Consider the following 16,425-nt stretch of genomic DNA (forward strand, 5'->3'; position numbering starts at 1 on the left):
AAGCCAAGATCTACTGCCCCGCCCCTTCCTTGAAGCCCCACCCCTTCCTTGAAGCCCTGCTCTCTCTATTCTTCTCCTCTCCATCACTTGCTATCCCCAATCCTTATACTGCTGCTTATTTTATTTTTTTTATTCTTCTGTAGGAAGAGGTTTTTCCAACATTTGGCCTATCTACACTGGACCAAATGTCAGAAAAAAACCCCTTCTTTTGGAAGCCACCTTTTTGGATGCAGAAGAGTTTATCTGGGATATCTCCAGAATCCTGAAAAACTCCTGCAGTCTATCTGGACCCTTGCTGTGTTGAGACAGAATGTGTAGGCTCTGGGGTGGGAATGAGGGATTTGGGTGTGGGAAGGGGTGAGAGGTGCAAGCTCTGGGAGGAAATCTGGATGCAGGAGGAGGTGGAGAAGGGGACACTGACTCGGGGAGGGGGCTCCAGGCTGGGCAGTGTTGGGATACTAAGCAAGCCACAGGCTTGCGGATGTGAGGGTGCAGGAATTTGGGTTGGGGTATGTGAGGGGCTGAGGGCATGAGGTTCCAGTGTTTGATAGGCTCAGATCTAGGGTCTGGGGAGGGGGGAGTGCAGGAGTGGTTGTGGCCAGATGGGGGCTTGGCCCCAATGGGGGTTTGTTGGCCAGGCTTCATTTTTAAATAGAATACTATGTTAAACACAAAAAGTTTCTGCATTGTCTTTATTTATGAGAATGGCAGGGAACCTGCCTTGAGTCAGGGGTCACTGACCCATAGAAAAGTCATTTGGGAGCAGGGGACACAGTACTGGGGAGGAGTGCTAGTGGATTCTGGAGCAGGGAAGAGGGTGCCAGTGGGGGCAGAGGAGAGGGGGCAGGGTGCCAGGACAGGTTTCTGCAGCAGGGGACAGGGTGCTGAGGGGGGACAAGTTTCTGTAGTAGGAGACAGGGTGGCAGAAGGAACTGGTTTCTGCAGGGGGGGCAGGGTGCTGGGGGGACAAGTTTCTGCAGGGGAGGGGGCAGGTTTCTGCTGCGGGGTCGGGGGGGGGGGGGGGCAACGGGGAGCCAGGAGGGCGGGGGACAAGTTTGGGGCAGAGGAGAGGGAACAAGGTTGGGGGCAGGGAATTCCCTACACCAGCTATGGAGGGAAGCTTCCGACCCGCGCTCCCTCCGGACTGACCGCAGGGCAGCCGGGCTGGAGCAAAGAAAAGCGGCTGCCTGGCCAGCTGGCCATGGTGCTCAGCCAGGGTGCCACCAAGCTCCGCGTGGGCAGGCGCAGAGGGGAAGCCGCCCAATCAGCTGGACCACAGTTCAGCCTACTCTGGGCTGAACACCACAGCCAGCTGGCCAGGCAGCTTCTCCTCTGCGCCAGCCCACATGGAGTGTGGTGCACCCTGGCTGAGCGACATGGCCAGCTGGCCAGGCAGCTGCTTCTCTTCCCTCCAGCCCGGCTGCCCTGCGCTCAGCCCAAGGAGGTTGCGCCTAGCCCAGCTGTGAAAGCCACAGTCAGCTGGCTGTGGTGTTTCAGCCCTCCCGACCTCCCAGCTCCCACCATTCCTCGCAGCTACTCACCTGTGTTGTTGCTCAGTGAGTAGCTGCTCCTCAAATAAGGAAATCTAATGTAAATGTACTGCGCAGGTGCACAGTTCAGAGAGGGCTCAAGAGCTACTCTTAGAGCTCCTGAGATCTACTGGTAGCTCACGATCTACTGGTTGGTGACCACGGAGGTAGAGCGTCTCGGAGTTAAGGGGTAAAAAACAGGGGTGATATCATGGTAGGGATCTGATATAGGTCAACAAATCAGGAAGGTGGTGGATGAGGTATTTAGAACAAACAACGAAAATGTCCAGAACACAAGACCTGGTAGTAATGGGGACTTAAACTACCCAGACATCTGCTGAAAAAGTAATTAGGCAAAAACACAGTACAGTATTCCCAATACATTCTTAGACTGTATTGGGGAGAACTTTTTATTCCACAGAATAGAGAAAGCAATAAGGAGAACAGCCATTTTAGACTTGATTCTGACCAATAAGGAAGAATTGGTAGCAAGCCAGAAAGTGGAAGGCAAGGTGGGTGACAGTAATCAGGAAATGATAAATGTCATCGTGCTAAGGAAAGGAAAGAGGGAGAGCTGCAGAACAAAGAGAACTGACTTCAAACAATTAGACAAACTAAGAGATCTGGTAGATAAAGTTTCATGAGAAGAAAATGTAAGGGAAAAAGCAGTGCAGGTAAATTGTCAGTTTCTCAAAGAGACAATATTAAAAACACAACTGCAAGCCATCTGGTAAGAAGAGATAGGAAGAATAGTAAGAGGTCAGTATGGCTTTATGAGGATCTCATTAATGACCTGAAAACAAAAAAAATATTATAAAAAGTGGAAAGATGGACAAATTCTTAAGAAAGAGTACAAAAGTATAGCATAAGCATGTAGGAACAAAATCAGAAAAGCTAAGGCACAAAATTAGTTATACACCTTGCAAAGGAAATAAAAGACAGGAATCAGGTGTGTCTACACAGCAGGGTTTAACTTGAAATAAGCTACGCAAATTGAGCTACATCAACTGTGTAGCTTATTTTGAAATAGCTTATTTTGAAATTGTGAGCATCTACAGAGCACTTATTTCAAAATACAGCACACTTCATCTGACTTCCCTTACTCCTTGTACAATGAGGGTTACATGAGTTGGAGTAAGAAGTCCTGCAGCTTGACAGTATTTCAACATTTCAAAATAAATGCCTGTAGATGCAGACTAAGTTATTTTGAAATAAAAATGTTGCTGTGTAGATGTACCCTATGAAGAAGTTCTTTCAATACATTAGGAGGAAGAGAAAGATGAAGGGAAGGTAGATCTAATCGTAGTAGGGAAGGAGCGATAATAATGGATGGCATCAAGAAAGCTGAGGAAGATGTCTGATGTCCCAGAAGACTGGAGGAGGGCAAATATAGTACCTAACTTAAAAAACCCCCAACAACCTCACCCTAATTTTGATACCTTGAAAGATGCTGGAATAAATTACTAAACAATTGATTAGTACATACCTAGAGGATAAGAAGTTATCAAGAATAACCAGCAGGGATTTGTCAAAAGCAATTCACGCCAAACCAACCCAATTTCTTTCTTTGACAGGGTTATTCGCTGAATAGCCAATGGTAGGAAATAGGTACTGTGATATATCTAGATTTTACTAAGGCTTTTGATACAGTCTCACATGAGATTTTTATAAGCAGACTAGGAAAATGTGACCGAGATAAAATTACTGAACTAACATTTTAGTGAAGACTGAATCAAAATAGGAATTTAATTCCTCAGCTTTCTTGATACCATTCATTATTACTGCTCCTTCCCTACTATAAGTAGATCTACCTTCCCTTCATCTTTCTCTTCCTCCTAACGTATTGAAAGAACTTCTTCATAGGGTACATCTACACAGCAACATTATTTCAAAATAACTAGTGTTATTTCAAAATAACTTAGTCCGTGTCTACACAGCAGGCATTTATTTTGAAATAAATACATTTATTGTCAAGCTGGAGGACTTCTTACTTCAACAAGCTGCCAAACAAGCTATTGTCATTCTGAGATGTATTATCAGGAATGTTGGCAATAACAAAGGTTATTGTCCTGCTCTATTTGGCACTGATGTGGCCTCAGCTAGGCTACGTCTAGACTACACCCCTGTCAGCAGAGGGATGTAAATGAAGCACTTTGAAAGTGCAAATGAAGTAGGTATTTGCATAATCACGTAATGGCTCTCTTTTGAACAAGCACCATTTCGAAAGTAAAACCGCATTCTAGACGTGGTTCTTTCAAAAACAGGGTGTTTTTTCGAAAGATCCTGCAAATACATGATGATTTTATTGAATTTGTTATTTTAAAAGTGTTAATGATTTTTGTATTTTTTTAAATTGTGCATTATATTATTATTTATTTTACAGTGCTCAAGAGTGCACTAAGTGCCTCAGAGTGAAAATAAGACATTATGATTTCTTGCCCCAAGGAGATTCAGTTACTCAACGAAGGTCAATGCACAGCATGATGAAGTAATGAAGTTTTTCCCCGTTAGCAACAAATAAAAATTTTAAAAGAAAGGAAAGACTTAGTTGACTGGTTTCCTGTGTGTAAGGTTGATCATAAATAGCTCTTTGCAAACACTTGATATTCAAGAGGTGCTGTGTTAGTTACAATTGGTCAGAAAAGCCAGATGGCATTGTTTCTTTTTTCTGATTGTATGAATGTACAAAAAAAAAAAAAAAAAAAAAAAAAAAAATCATACAAGCACTCACACGTGGGAGTTTAAAATTTGCTTTTCACAAACTTTTGTGATAGTAAAACCCATTTGCTCAAGTGTTTGTGGAAACCAAATACAAAATTAGTCCTATGAACAAAATATTAATCACTGTGGCTCCCAAATTATGGTGAGAGGGAAATGTAAGAGATTCATACAGGCAAGATGGTTCTTTCTTCCTGTAAGTACTGAAACTCCTGGAAATTGAAGTCAAACTCATCATCATAAGCAAGCAGCTTCAGTTCTTCACTCTTGCGGAAGTGACGCATCCTGATGGCTCTGCCAGCAAGATGGGCATGAAGAAGAACAGCAAACACTTGAATCCCACTTGGCCTCTCAGCATCCAAGGCCTGACAAGAGGGAAATCAGTGCATCACAAAAAGTAAATACTGTAGTTGAATATAAATGAACTTTAGGCTTCTTCAGTTTACAGTAATAAAAGCAGTATGCAATATACAGAAAAAGCAAACCTAAAAAACCAATAGAAAATGGAATTGCCATTGTATAATAAAAACAATTATTTTAGAGCTATTTATTATGCTTTGGTATGCACATATAGCTCTCATTAAAATTAATTGGCATGCTACATACCCTGAACACAGCCAATAGAATCTGACCTTTAAAAATACAGTTTTTAAAATGGTAAGTACATTTCATGGCTACAAGCTGCTGCTGCATATGAGTGTATCTTTTATTGTGACAAATGATTTTCAGTGTAATTGAGCATAAAGTTACTACATTACTAGAAAGCACATGCAAACTTTTAAGATGAAAGTTTGGATTTACTACTTAAGATAGTCTTCTGCCCAACTACAGGTGAAATTGCATCCTCACATTCCAAGTGGTGTGCATGTTTCAAATCCAGATTCAACCTTACCCTGTGGTTCTGATTTATAGTTAGATTCAAAGCTGGAAAGCACATGTTTTCCAGATTTGTTTCACACATGGCCTTGTACCCCAGAACCTCACAAGAACAGATGATCTTTTAGATTTTAGGCTGAAATTTTGCTACAACAACCAACACCACCAACATCTTAGTATAGTCACCTGCATACTCAAATCCTAGCTTTAGTTTGGCCTTAAACCCAAACCTAGCTTAAATTAATTGAACATTCAAACCTGTCCCAAACTAAATAGGACAAAATATCAATGAGAGTATTACTTAGTACCTTAGTCATGGATTTCATACCTTATCTCAATAATATAAAGTGGAATAGAATCCTCTCCCCAAAATTACATTAGAAGTCTTTTAAGGCAATCAAGACTGTACAATTTAATACTCAGGATATGAATTTTAACAATCTTCATTGACTGATTGGTCTAACACTGTTTTTTAGACTGTGACATAAATATATGGAAACTTCGGCTTTTGCATAGATCTTAGTTAATCTCTGTCCACAGTTCTCCTTGGTTAGCTTTCTAGACAATGATGTCTTTGCTCTGTGGAGTAAAATGTTATATTATAGAATCTTTATCTAGTATTATATTTTAAATGTATAAAATAATGTAGTATTTTATATAATACTTCATTACATAATACCGGTCTATTGAATACTGTGATCTCAAGAAGAGTCTCTCAAGAAGATCTCAAGAAGACTGTCATAGAAGAGTCTTAGCACTGAGAGAACAATTTTAAAAATACTAAAATGTCTATTGTTCCAAAAGGAGGTACTAATATCCAAAAAGATCCAAAGTTATAGTGCTTAGTAAGTGGCAAATGTCTTTGCTCAAGTGACTTTAACCAATATTTGCTATTCTTCCCAAGAATTTAAAAATGCTATCACAAATTAAGAATGAGACTGAAACCTAATAGTATTAGACAAGGCACATACTTCTTCCAGACATTCCAGAGTGCAGTGACCTTCTGACATGAATGCAGGCATGCCCGGTGGGATATTATGGAAGAGGCTAACCCAAAGACCAGCTTCAATAACTCCAGCATCATATTTCCGTAAATCTGGAGTATAAAATAGCCTCAGTCCAGAGTTATCTACCAAACCTGCAACAAAAGAGCACTGTCAACTTTGACTATAAATAAGCATAAAAATTCAATCAAGAAGTTTGTCTCAGATTTGTTCATACATTTTTACATGAAAATCATGCAAGGGTGGTTTAAAATGGAAATGAGTTAAATATTTTGCAGGAGTCAGAAAAGCAATAAATAAAGATAACTCACAAGAAGGTTATTAAGTAGGGTATGTTAATATTAGAAGCACATTAGCCATGAAAAATGTGTGCCATGCTCCTTTTAGTCATTTACATGTAAATTGGGAGACACAAAGGCAGATTATGGGCAGCCTTGGAAAGTGAATAATAAAATCTCAAAATGTGTGATTTTAAAATTAAATATTTGAAAAGCAACTCAATTTTTTAAGGTAATAGGTATCTATTTTCATCCTGCTGTGAGTTTCTTTTTTCCCTTCACATCATCAGTGGTATTTTTCCTTACTGTTGACTTGACTGGAAGGAAGCCTTTCAGATGGTAGCATGCTATTGGAGAGCAAGCAAGCCTCTTTTGCAACCTCTCTGATCCCTATCATCTCAGGGAGCCATTAATGATGAACATAATTATCCACTGGATAAATCCAAGGTAGGGGAGAAAGAACTAGGTAAGAATTGTTTGGTGCTACGATCAGGGACATCTCTAGATTTTGGCTGAACTCTGAGCAAACCACGTTTTGTAGCAGTGAATGTATTGCGTGCTGAGCTTCCTGTGGAAGTTCTAGGAACAATATTTTTTGTAGCCTGGCACATGTTCACATTCATATGAACTCATTAACAGAAGCTGAGCTTAGACAGGATATGACTTAAAAGAATATTACTTCCCTTATGTGTTAATTTTTATTATAGTTTCTATCGCTTCCTTCTGTGATTTTCCCCTCCTTTTTAAATATCTGCCTTGGAAAATTAAAAATGCAAGCAAATTAGCAAGGATGGAAAAGAAGGCAAGACATTTTCAAGTGATTCATATTGTTCTTATAAGAAACATAACAGATATGATGCCTGTAACCATTACATCATTGAATTTCATCAATACAATCCTACTGGATATGTTAAGACAGATCTGTCCCTATCTACTCATAGTTTTTCTAAAGTACCCATTCACCAAAGTATGCAGGATCTAAACTATGTAATTATTTGAGGACCTGGGACACCAGTTTTACATGTGTGAGTTGACAAACAGAATATAGATAGATCCTGCTTTCTCCATTTCTTTGCTATGCATGACCAGTTACCATTATTGGTCTACACAGTCCAGTGCATGGTTTATGATCTCATTAGAGGTGACAAGAAAATCAACAACATATTGATTTTTAATGATAGTTGGACTTGTGATTCTAAATTGACTTTTTTTCCTGATCAAGTATAGTATCTCACAAATGTAGTGATGGCTATGGCGAAAGATGGGATTCTGGATGGGTTGGTGCAATGCTCTGAGGTGAGTCTGAGCATTCTCTCTATGGGGCTTAGGTGGTTCTTGATCAGGGTCAGTTTGACTGACTGTCATATGTGGGGCCAGAAAGGAATTCTCCACCGCCTCCCCCACACTCCCCGCCCAAGCTAGACTGATAGTGATCTCTGAGGTTTTTGCTTACTTCTTTAGCAGGGAATGCAGGTCCCTTGCACTTGCTGGGATTATCTCTGTATATCTTAGTTAATGGATTCCCTACCATTGCAGGGGCCTTGGGAACTGATGCACCTTGTTCCCTCCTATTCATTGCCTGTGTCAAATAATTATTTAGTTTCCTATGGGCTGTAATACTTTGATCTAATTCTGATTGTTAGGTTTAGTGTGTAGATGCTGATGGCTTTTGGTAGCAAGAAATCAGAATAAACAAACAGTGTGGCAACAGTATCCTTCCCATAGCATCATGCACTATGGGTTCTCTTCCCCTTGCTTCTCATTTGCCTCCTTGAAGCAGGGCATGCAGTAGCAATGGAGGTGCGGGGGGAGGGTGGTACAGGGCCACCTTTGGTGGTATCCATGCTGTTCCTGCACTGCACAAATTTTCTCTTGACCCTTGCTGGCTGTTTGTGGCAACATATTGAAGCCAGAGCAAAAGGCAAAATCCTTCCTATGGCTTCCAAAGGTAAATCATCATTCCAATCTGCCCTTTCCCTTATCTTCTTTACAAGTCATTTAGATTAAAAAACAAAATTATGCAGTGTAATTAATTAAAATAGAACTCTGGTTCACATTAGGTGCTTTACTTGGAGCCTGAAATATCTGCTTTCCAGCTGATATTTAATAGAAAATCATTAAATGTCAATGATAATAATGGGGACTCTTGCATTTAGAGCAAACTGGTTTTAACAGATTTGTAGAGGTTTGCGAGATTTGCAGAGGTTTGAAGAATGGAAAATGTCTTTAAATAAATTTATTTTAAGTGGACTTGATTATATTAATAGAAAAATAGAAGAGTGATGGGGTCTTGTAAGTCATGATCTAAAGGATTTAATTTGGATATGAATTTATTAAGAATGATATATTAATCTTAAATGAGAATTAAAAAGTAATGCTATGGAAATTTGTACCCAGTTAATGAATTACAAATTGGACCTCTCTAGTCTGGGATCCTCAGGACCTGACTGGTTCTGAACCAGAGAATTTGCCAGACCCTGGGATGTCAATATTGTCTAGCAGCATTACCAACACTGCTCACTGGACTCCTAGAAGACATTTAGGGATAAATTAGAGGTAAATCACAGCTCAGAATACTGAGAGTCAGGACTTGTGGCTATAAACAAACTTTATGGGACTGCAGGAAACTTGGCCACACCCATAAGTGGACACCGAGCTAACTAAAATCATTCCTGACCACAGATGTTTCTGGACCAGAGAATGCCAGACTAGAGAGATTCGACATGTACTGATCTTTTCTGAATAGGTCTTAGCTTTGAAATGTCTGAGATTATTCTGAGATCTCTCTACTTTCACAGAAAAATTCCCTTTGCTTCTATTTGAGTAACAAGAAGAATACATATTTTAAGGTATGCATTCTGTAACTCATGATTTGTCTAGCATCCTGAATATTCAGTTTTCAGAAACTTCCCTCAAATGTGGTAGCTGACTTATTCTTTTAAAAATCTTGTTCCCTGATTCCTCTACTGAATTTTTTTGTTTGGATGTTTTCAAATTACGTATGCTTCAAGATCACTTGATGCAAGATAGTTAACACTGGCCATCTTTCTGCAAGGCTAAAACTTTTCAATGTAAGGAACAGGATACAAACAGACACATTACGAAATAGTTAGAAATAAAACAGGTTTGTGTTCTCCCTCTCTCTCTCTCTCTCAGTCTAATTCTTTGTGCATCCAAAACGTCTATTAATTTCAGTCAAGTCGTCTAGTGTGTAAGGAATGAAGGATTAGATATGATAATGATTAGGAACAATATCAGAAGAAAATAAACTTCCATTTTGCTGTTAATTTAGTTCATTTGTTCCAGTGAAAGGATGAGATACATCAACATAGGGTACATTTTGAAATCCTGAATATTATGGTTAGGATGAATGAACATACCTTCTATATATGATGGATTATCATAATGGACTTCCATAAGTACATACTGAGGGTCTGCTGGCATGCCAATGGACAAGCCAACATGAGGAGGATAGGTAAAGCCCTGTAATTTGAAACATGTACATCTGGTTAATAGGGTTCCTGTCCTAACCACATGTCAGTTTTGTTTTGTTCGATATATCTACTGATTTTACAAATATGCTATAACAATGTAAACAGAGTTATGCAAACTGAATTATGCGAACTGGGCAAACAACAATTCTTTTTAAAACTTACTGGATATGGCATCATGGAAAGATATATCCCATTACATAATAATGAATGCATTAAACCAATCCACTAAGCCCATATACAATATTCAGTTTTGCTGCTTCCTAAGGATTATTCATCTTATATTTGTCGAGTGAGGGGCAAAAGGAAATTAAATAAAAAAGTGTCAATACTGCCTCATTAAGCAGATTAGTTGGAAAATAATTTTTTTATGAACATTTGAATCTAACCTAAAAATGCTCTCAAATTTTAAAAGCAATAATTATCCCAGGTAATATGCTGGTTATATGATTTTAGACTGTTTTTCTTACACAAACTATTGCATTCTCAGTAAAATTATTTGAGCCTGAGACGTGATCTGACATCTATTAGATGAGATCATTTATCAATTTCAGACCTGTCAGAAATCATATTGTATTGTCTTGCATATACAAATCATAAATTTGCACATTGTATTTTAGGACCCCAGCATTCTAGTGGTTTACCTTAATGAATTAAACCTCACAACACTCATATGGGTAGTAATAAAGAATATCTTATCATCCCTATGTGGCATATAAGGAAATTGAAGCCCTAAGTGGTTCAGTGGCAAAGCCAGAATAGAACCCACTGCAATGCATTAATAACAGGATCATCCTGGCAAAGCTTGTGAAAAATCTTATTAAACCAGATTTTGTTTATATGGGCTTCTTATTTCACTTGAACCAAGGTAGAGGAAAGTTAGAAATATGAAACCAGGATGTAGAGCTATGGACTAAACGATGTATATTGTATCAGGAGTGATAGGCAAAAGTAGCCTAAAGTTGTCCATTGGACTGCCCTGATGGTGCTGGACTGTGTTTGGACATTCTGGCTGAACAGCATGGCACTGAACTACTCTAACTTTAGCATTTGCAAGGGACTGAAAACATAGCTCAGGACTGGCATGGAGGCAAGTTTGTGTCCCCCTTTCTCTAGTTATAAGAGCATAACAGCAGCCATACGGGATCAGGCTGATGGTCTGGCTAGACCAGTGTTCTGTCTTGTGATAGTGCCAGGTGCTTCAGAGGAAATGAACAGAACAGGCAATCCTCAAGTGAACCCTATCCTATCATTCACTCCCAGCTTCTGGTCAACAGAGGCTCGGGACCTGCAGAACATGGTAGAGAAATTCTTCCTGCTGTTTGATTTAAACCTGCTGCTTAATAATTTAACTGGGTGATCCCAAGTACTATGGTTAGGTGAAGAAATAAATTACAAGTTTTTATCCACTTCCTCCAGACCAGTTGAGATTTTATAGACTTCTATCATATCCTACCCTTAGTCATCTTTTTGCCAAGCTGAAAAATCACATCCTATTTGTACAGGTATTATAGGTCACCAATCCCAGCCCCCTGCTCTGTGGCAGAACTAGGTAAACCTAGATTATTCCTGACAGGTGTTTGTCCAGTTCAATGCTGGGAATTGCACAAACTCCCTTGGAAGTATATTCCAGTTCTTAACTAACCTTATAGTCAGAAAGCTTTTCCTAATAGTTAACCTATACTGCCTTGCTTCCCATTAAACCCATTACTTCTTGTCCTATTTTCAGTGTACATGGACAAAAGTTGATCTCCATCCTTTTTAGAATAGTCCTTAACATCTGAAAGCTGTTACAGGTGTCCTTTCTTCTTTTTTCTCAATACCAATTATGCCCACAATGCTTCCTATACTGTTTCCTACAGTAGGAAACAGCCAAATTACACCTGCTATGTGATGCAAAGTAGCAGCAGTGCACACAAGGATAAGTGCCAGTGTGAAATCAATCTCTGTCTTTGTTTAAAGAGAATCCTCCTGTCCTTACCTAGTTTTCATCACTAACTATGGGCAGTTTGTTTTCCTTTTCCCTCACCATCTTCTTCTGAAGCACCAGGTAGTAGCCATTGCTGGAGGCAGGTTTCCAGATTCAATGGGACAGTCTGATAAGACAAGACTTACATTCCCATGTCATTTATTTCACAAGTGTTTGCACTGTCTACATTATTTTAACTACTTTTAACTTAGTACTTAGGATCCCTATAATATTTTCTACAGAAAAGATCAATAAAATGTAACATTGTATGTTGAGACATTTAGCTAGCATGGCTATACATACTTAAATAAAAGAGTGTAAGGCCTGGATCTACACAGGGACATATTCCTTCAGACACTGAGCATTGTTAACTTCCAGGGTGCCCAGAAAATCAGGAAACACACTGCAATCCACATAGCCTGAGTTAGGAGCTTAGGTTCCCTATTCAATGCCTGGGGAGAGAGACGGGTGACTAAGAATGGGGTCCACAAAAGCCAGCACTCTAGCTGGGGTGGTGCCTAAGGGTGTGTATGGCCAAGGGTTTTGTCGACAAAAGTGGACTTTTGTCGACAAAACTATACCTGCATCTACACTACCACTGAGTTCTGTCGACATAACGTCGACAGAACTCAGCAGTTTTGTCGACGCTGGTAAACCTCATTTTACGAGGCATAACGCCTTTTGTCGACAGAGTTCTGTCGACAGAAGGTGTTACTGCATCTAGGGTTGTGTCTAGACTACAGGGTTTTGTCGATAAAGCAGTTTGCTTTGTTGACAGAACTGAATGTAGTCTAGACGCTCTTTGTTGACAGAAGCTTTGTCGACAGTATCTGTCGACAAAACTTCTGTCGACAAAAGCCTGTAGTCTAGACGTACCCTGTGTCTGGAGTTTAGAATCCTAAGTACCTTTGTTTAGGCTAAGTGACCAATTAAGACAATATCTAACTTCTTCCTGAAAACCTGTATTTACATCTTCGCTATGAAATAAAGAACTCTGGTCTCCCAATTTTTGCTGTGGTGGGTGTCATTTATAACAATCATTTCATGGCTTTGTGGAAATGGAGAGGCAGAGCCATGTTTCCACATGCACTCCTAATCCTCCTCATCCCCACTCACCCAGTAGTTGCTCTGAAGAGGGAGCCAGGACTCCACCCAATCCCCTCCACTTCCTTGTCCACTCCCTACCAGTTGTTTACTGGAGGTGGCATCCAAGGCAAAGCACCTGCACTGTCAAGACTGCAAGGCCGTGCAGGGAGGTGGGTGGGGGTAGAGCACAAGTTCTTAGTCCCTCTTATCCCCACTGTGCAGGTATGTAATGACACAACACAATTTTCCACACAGTTTGCAAATATGATAAAAGTCTTAGTGACCAAAATACTATAGCATGAAATCCAATTCATAAATTGGCAGTATGGAAAAACCTTCACGGTGATGCAATTCCTTTAAAGTTTTATTGATAAAATATTCCAGGTAACCATCCTACCTCTCCTCCAATGGCCCAAGCAACAATGATTGTCTCACATGTGAAAAAAAAATCTGGCATGTTGGGGTGGTAGCATTCATGTCCGTAGTCCAACACACTGTCATTCAAACTGCTGCTACACTGATAAAGTAGGATATGGTGCACCATATTCTCATGGCCCTTCTGTATCACTGGTTCAACCTGTTAGCACACACACATACACAAATAGATGACATGTAGGCTGAAATCATTTTAAGTCACAGAAAACAAGTACTATAGGTAGATGGCACCCAAAAATATTGTGGATTCTTATTTTAATGGAGAAGGCTTTGTTATAAAATGTAGCCTGTTTATAGTGTTTGAAGAGCTGCTGTGCAACTCCAAGAGGTGCTGTCACTAGGATAAAGAACACAATCACCCAACAGTATTAATGGGATACTAGATCCATGATCGATCAGTTTTGATTCAGAATCTTTCATAATTTGCATACTTCTAGAGTGAGAGTCTGGAAGCCCTGACTACCATGAAATAAACCCAACATCTCTCAGTGTGTAAACAGACACTTTCTACATGCCATGGTATTTTTAAGGAAACAGCATTAATTTTACAAACTATGCTACCCAGAATGTTTTACATGAAATCACCCAAAACAGAATAGATGCTCCAGTGTGTTTGCCGCGGTGATGTGCTGGAGGGTTCTCAGACATGCCTGGGAGCCTCTGGTTAAAATTCTGCGACTGAACTTAAGAGTGATTTCACTGCTGTCCAATGGAGTTCTTCTGTCTGGGTGCTATTAAATCATGCAAACATGGAGCAAACTTCAGTGTTTCTGAAGAGCACATTCAAAAGCTAAAAAAATATATCAGGTTCCACTGAATGTCTGGCTATCCAAAAATATTCAATGAGAGAGAACCTGCCTCTCACTGCCCTTTCAAAGTCTGCATCCCACTCCATCCAAGCCCTCTTCAAAAGAGAGAAGCTCTGTGACATCATATCAATATACTGCGTATATATTTCAGGGGCAAAATATAATCACTTCTGCCATGTAGCACTTAAGTTTGTTTGTCCACTGGTGTTGCTTCCTTTTAATGTTGTTATGAAAATACATTTTTAAATGGGAAAACAAGTGAACACATTCCAAAATCCTGCACATCATCACCTTGCAAACATGTGACTCCCTGATACAGGGGGCTTATAATTGGGTGAGAACTTTTTTTTAATCGGGGCCTCTTGCTAAAATATTTGGAGCACATTGCAAGTCTTTAGAAATTTATGTCACTAGAATTTATTCAAACTATTGGAATGGACACATATAGAGCAGGCCACACAGAATCTGCACACATCAAAGCCAAGTCCTCAACTGATGTAAATTAATGCAGTTTTATTGAAGGAAATGGCACTATACTGATTTACACTATCTGAAGATCCAGTATACCAGAGTTTGCCACTGACTGCAAATCTTAAAATCTTCCCGGATGTGGAAGCATGCTCTGTATTATTTTCCCCATTCTCCATTTTACCTCTTTCCCAAACCACAAACTACGGTAAAAATACAAAATGCATTTATTGGAAAAGAAGCTTTGGTAACACAAGCAGTTTCCCCCAGAGAAAAGATCTCCATACATATTATCCCCCCAGGAAAATTCCACCTTGACCTGATGTTGTTTCTCCAACCCAGCTCCATACAGAGTACCTGCATGTCTGTTCAAGAAGCTTAAAAAACAAAACCATCCCACACCACTGTTGCTTAGAAGTTAAATAGGAGTAGATGCCCCCAGCACTCAGAATCTCTATATAAATTCTGAATAGATTAGATGAAAAGCCTATGGGGAATGTTTTCTCTCTCTATGCCAGGGAAATAAGGGTACTTGTCCAAGCATGTGATGTGTCTGCCTGCTGTTGCAGGGTCCCAGCAGCCTGCTGTGCTTACACTCACTACTTCAAAAAGTATTCCTCTTCAAAGAAATCGGACATCACTAAAGTTAGAAATCCACATCCTGTCATTGACATCTTGTTATCTGTTTTCTAAACAATAAGCTTATTTTAGCTTTCTTTGAGCTTCTTTAAAAAATATTTTTTAAAAAAACAACCCATTTAAAAACCCTTCAGTTGTGCTTTGCAGTGCATTTTGTGAGATTTTATGGTTTTCAGGCAGAACTATACATGTACTGGATGTTGTTTAAAGTGTCAATGGAACGATAATACATTCATTTCTTATTGCAAGTTAGATAAATAAATGACCTCCACCTCATGCTCATCCTTATGGGGTTTTTTTAAGTTAATTACAGAGAAGTCCGACATAAGAAACACTGATGGCCAATATTTTCAAATTTGGGCCCCAAATCCAGCAAAGCCTATAAGCATGTAAGCAGTTCCATGTGTTTGAAGTTTAAGCATGTGCTTAAGTGTTTTGCTAACAGGTGCATAAAGTTTGGCAGCTGAAACCATAATTAGACACCTAGATAAGAGTGGCCTGCTGAGTACCTGCAGCTCCCATGAACATCAGTGTTAATTTTGGTGCTCAGCACCTTTGAAAATGGGGCCATTTTTATTTAGATGACTAAAAATGGACTATCATGCTTAATTTTAGGCACCCAAGCATGAAACTTTGAAGAAATGAATTTATAATTCCTGATTTACCAATTGTTTGAATTTTTTAAAGTGTAAAGTTAAAATTTGATTCTATGCCTTTTAATCCAAAAGCCAAAGGACCTGGAACTAAGCTACTTTAGGTTCTGTTCTACCTTTTACAAAACACCAGAAACAAACCAGTTACTCTAGCAAAGTTGTTATATTCATGAGTGACTATTAATTCATTATGGTGAACATAAGAAAGGAGGAAACCAAATTTAGGGGGGGAAAGGGTGCTAATTTGTCATAGTAAATTTGGGAAGGATAGAAAAGTCCTAGGAAAACTGATGAAAAGTCAGATAAGTCTGTAGTGATTCAATACAGAAAATATGTCACTAATTCATTTTAGATATAATTTTCATTTACACAAAAGCCTCTTTACACTGCTCTTACACTATGAAAGAGCCTTACAGCTGCATTTATATCCCACTTCCTGGTACATATGTACTGGGAGAGAGGCATACGAA

General features: G+C 39.4%; 1 protein-coding gene across 1 annotated transcript in view; it reads right to left on the bottom strand.

Annotated features, from left to right (window-relative positions):
• MOXD1 (monooxygenase DBH like 1) overlaps nucleotides 1-16,425 on the bottom strand; it is a 71,959-nt gene that overhangs the window by 13,725 nt on the left and 41,809 nt on the right. The window contains exons 5-8 of the mRNA XM_006127288.4: nucleotides 13,349-13,528; nucleotides 9,786-9,888; nucleotides 6,095-6,261; nucleotides 4,421-4,612 (exon numbers count right to left, since the gene is read on the bottom strand). Of these exons, the coding sequence (XP_006127350.2) occupies nucleotides 4,421-4,612; nucleotides 6,095-6,261; nucleotides 9,786-9,888; nucleotides 13,349-13,528 (642 nt within the window). The remainder of the gene's footprint in view (nucleotides 1-4,420; nucleotides 4,613-6,094; nucleotides 6,262-9,785; nucleotides 9,889-13,348; nucleotides 13,529-16,425) is intronic.

Source organism: Pelodiscus sinensis, chromosome 3 (assembly GCF_049634645.1).
Source record: "Pelodiscus sinensis isolate JC-2024 chromosome 3, ASM4963464v1, whole genome shotgun sequence".
Classification (NCBI taxonomy): Eukaryota; Metazoa; Chordata; order Testudines; family Trionychidae; genus Pelodiscus; species Pelodiscus sinensis.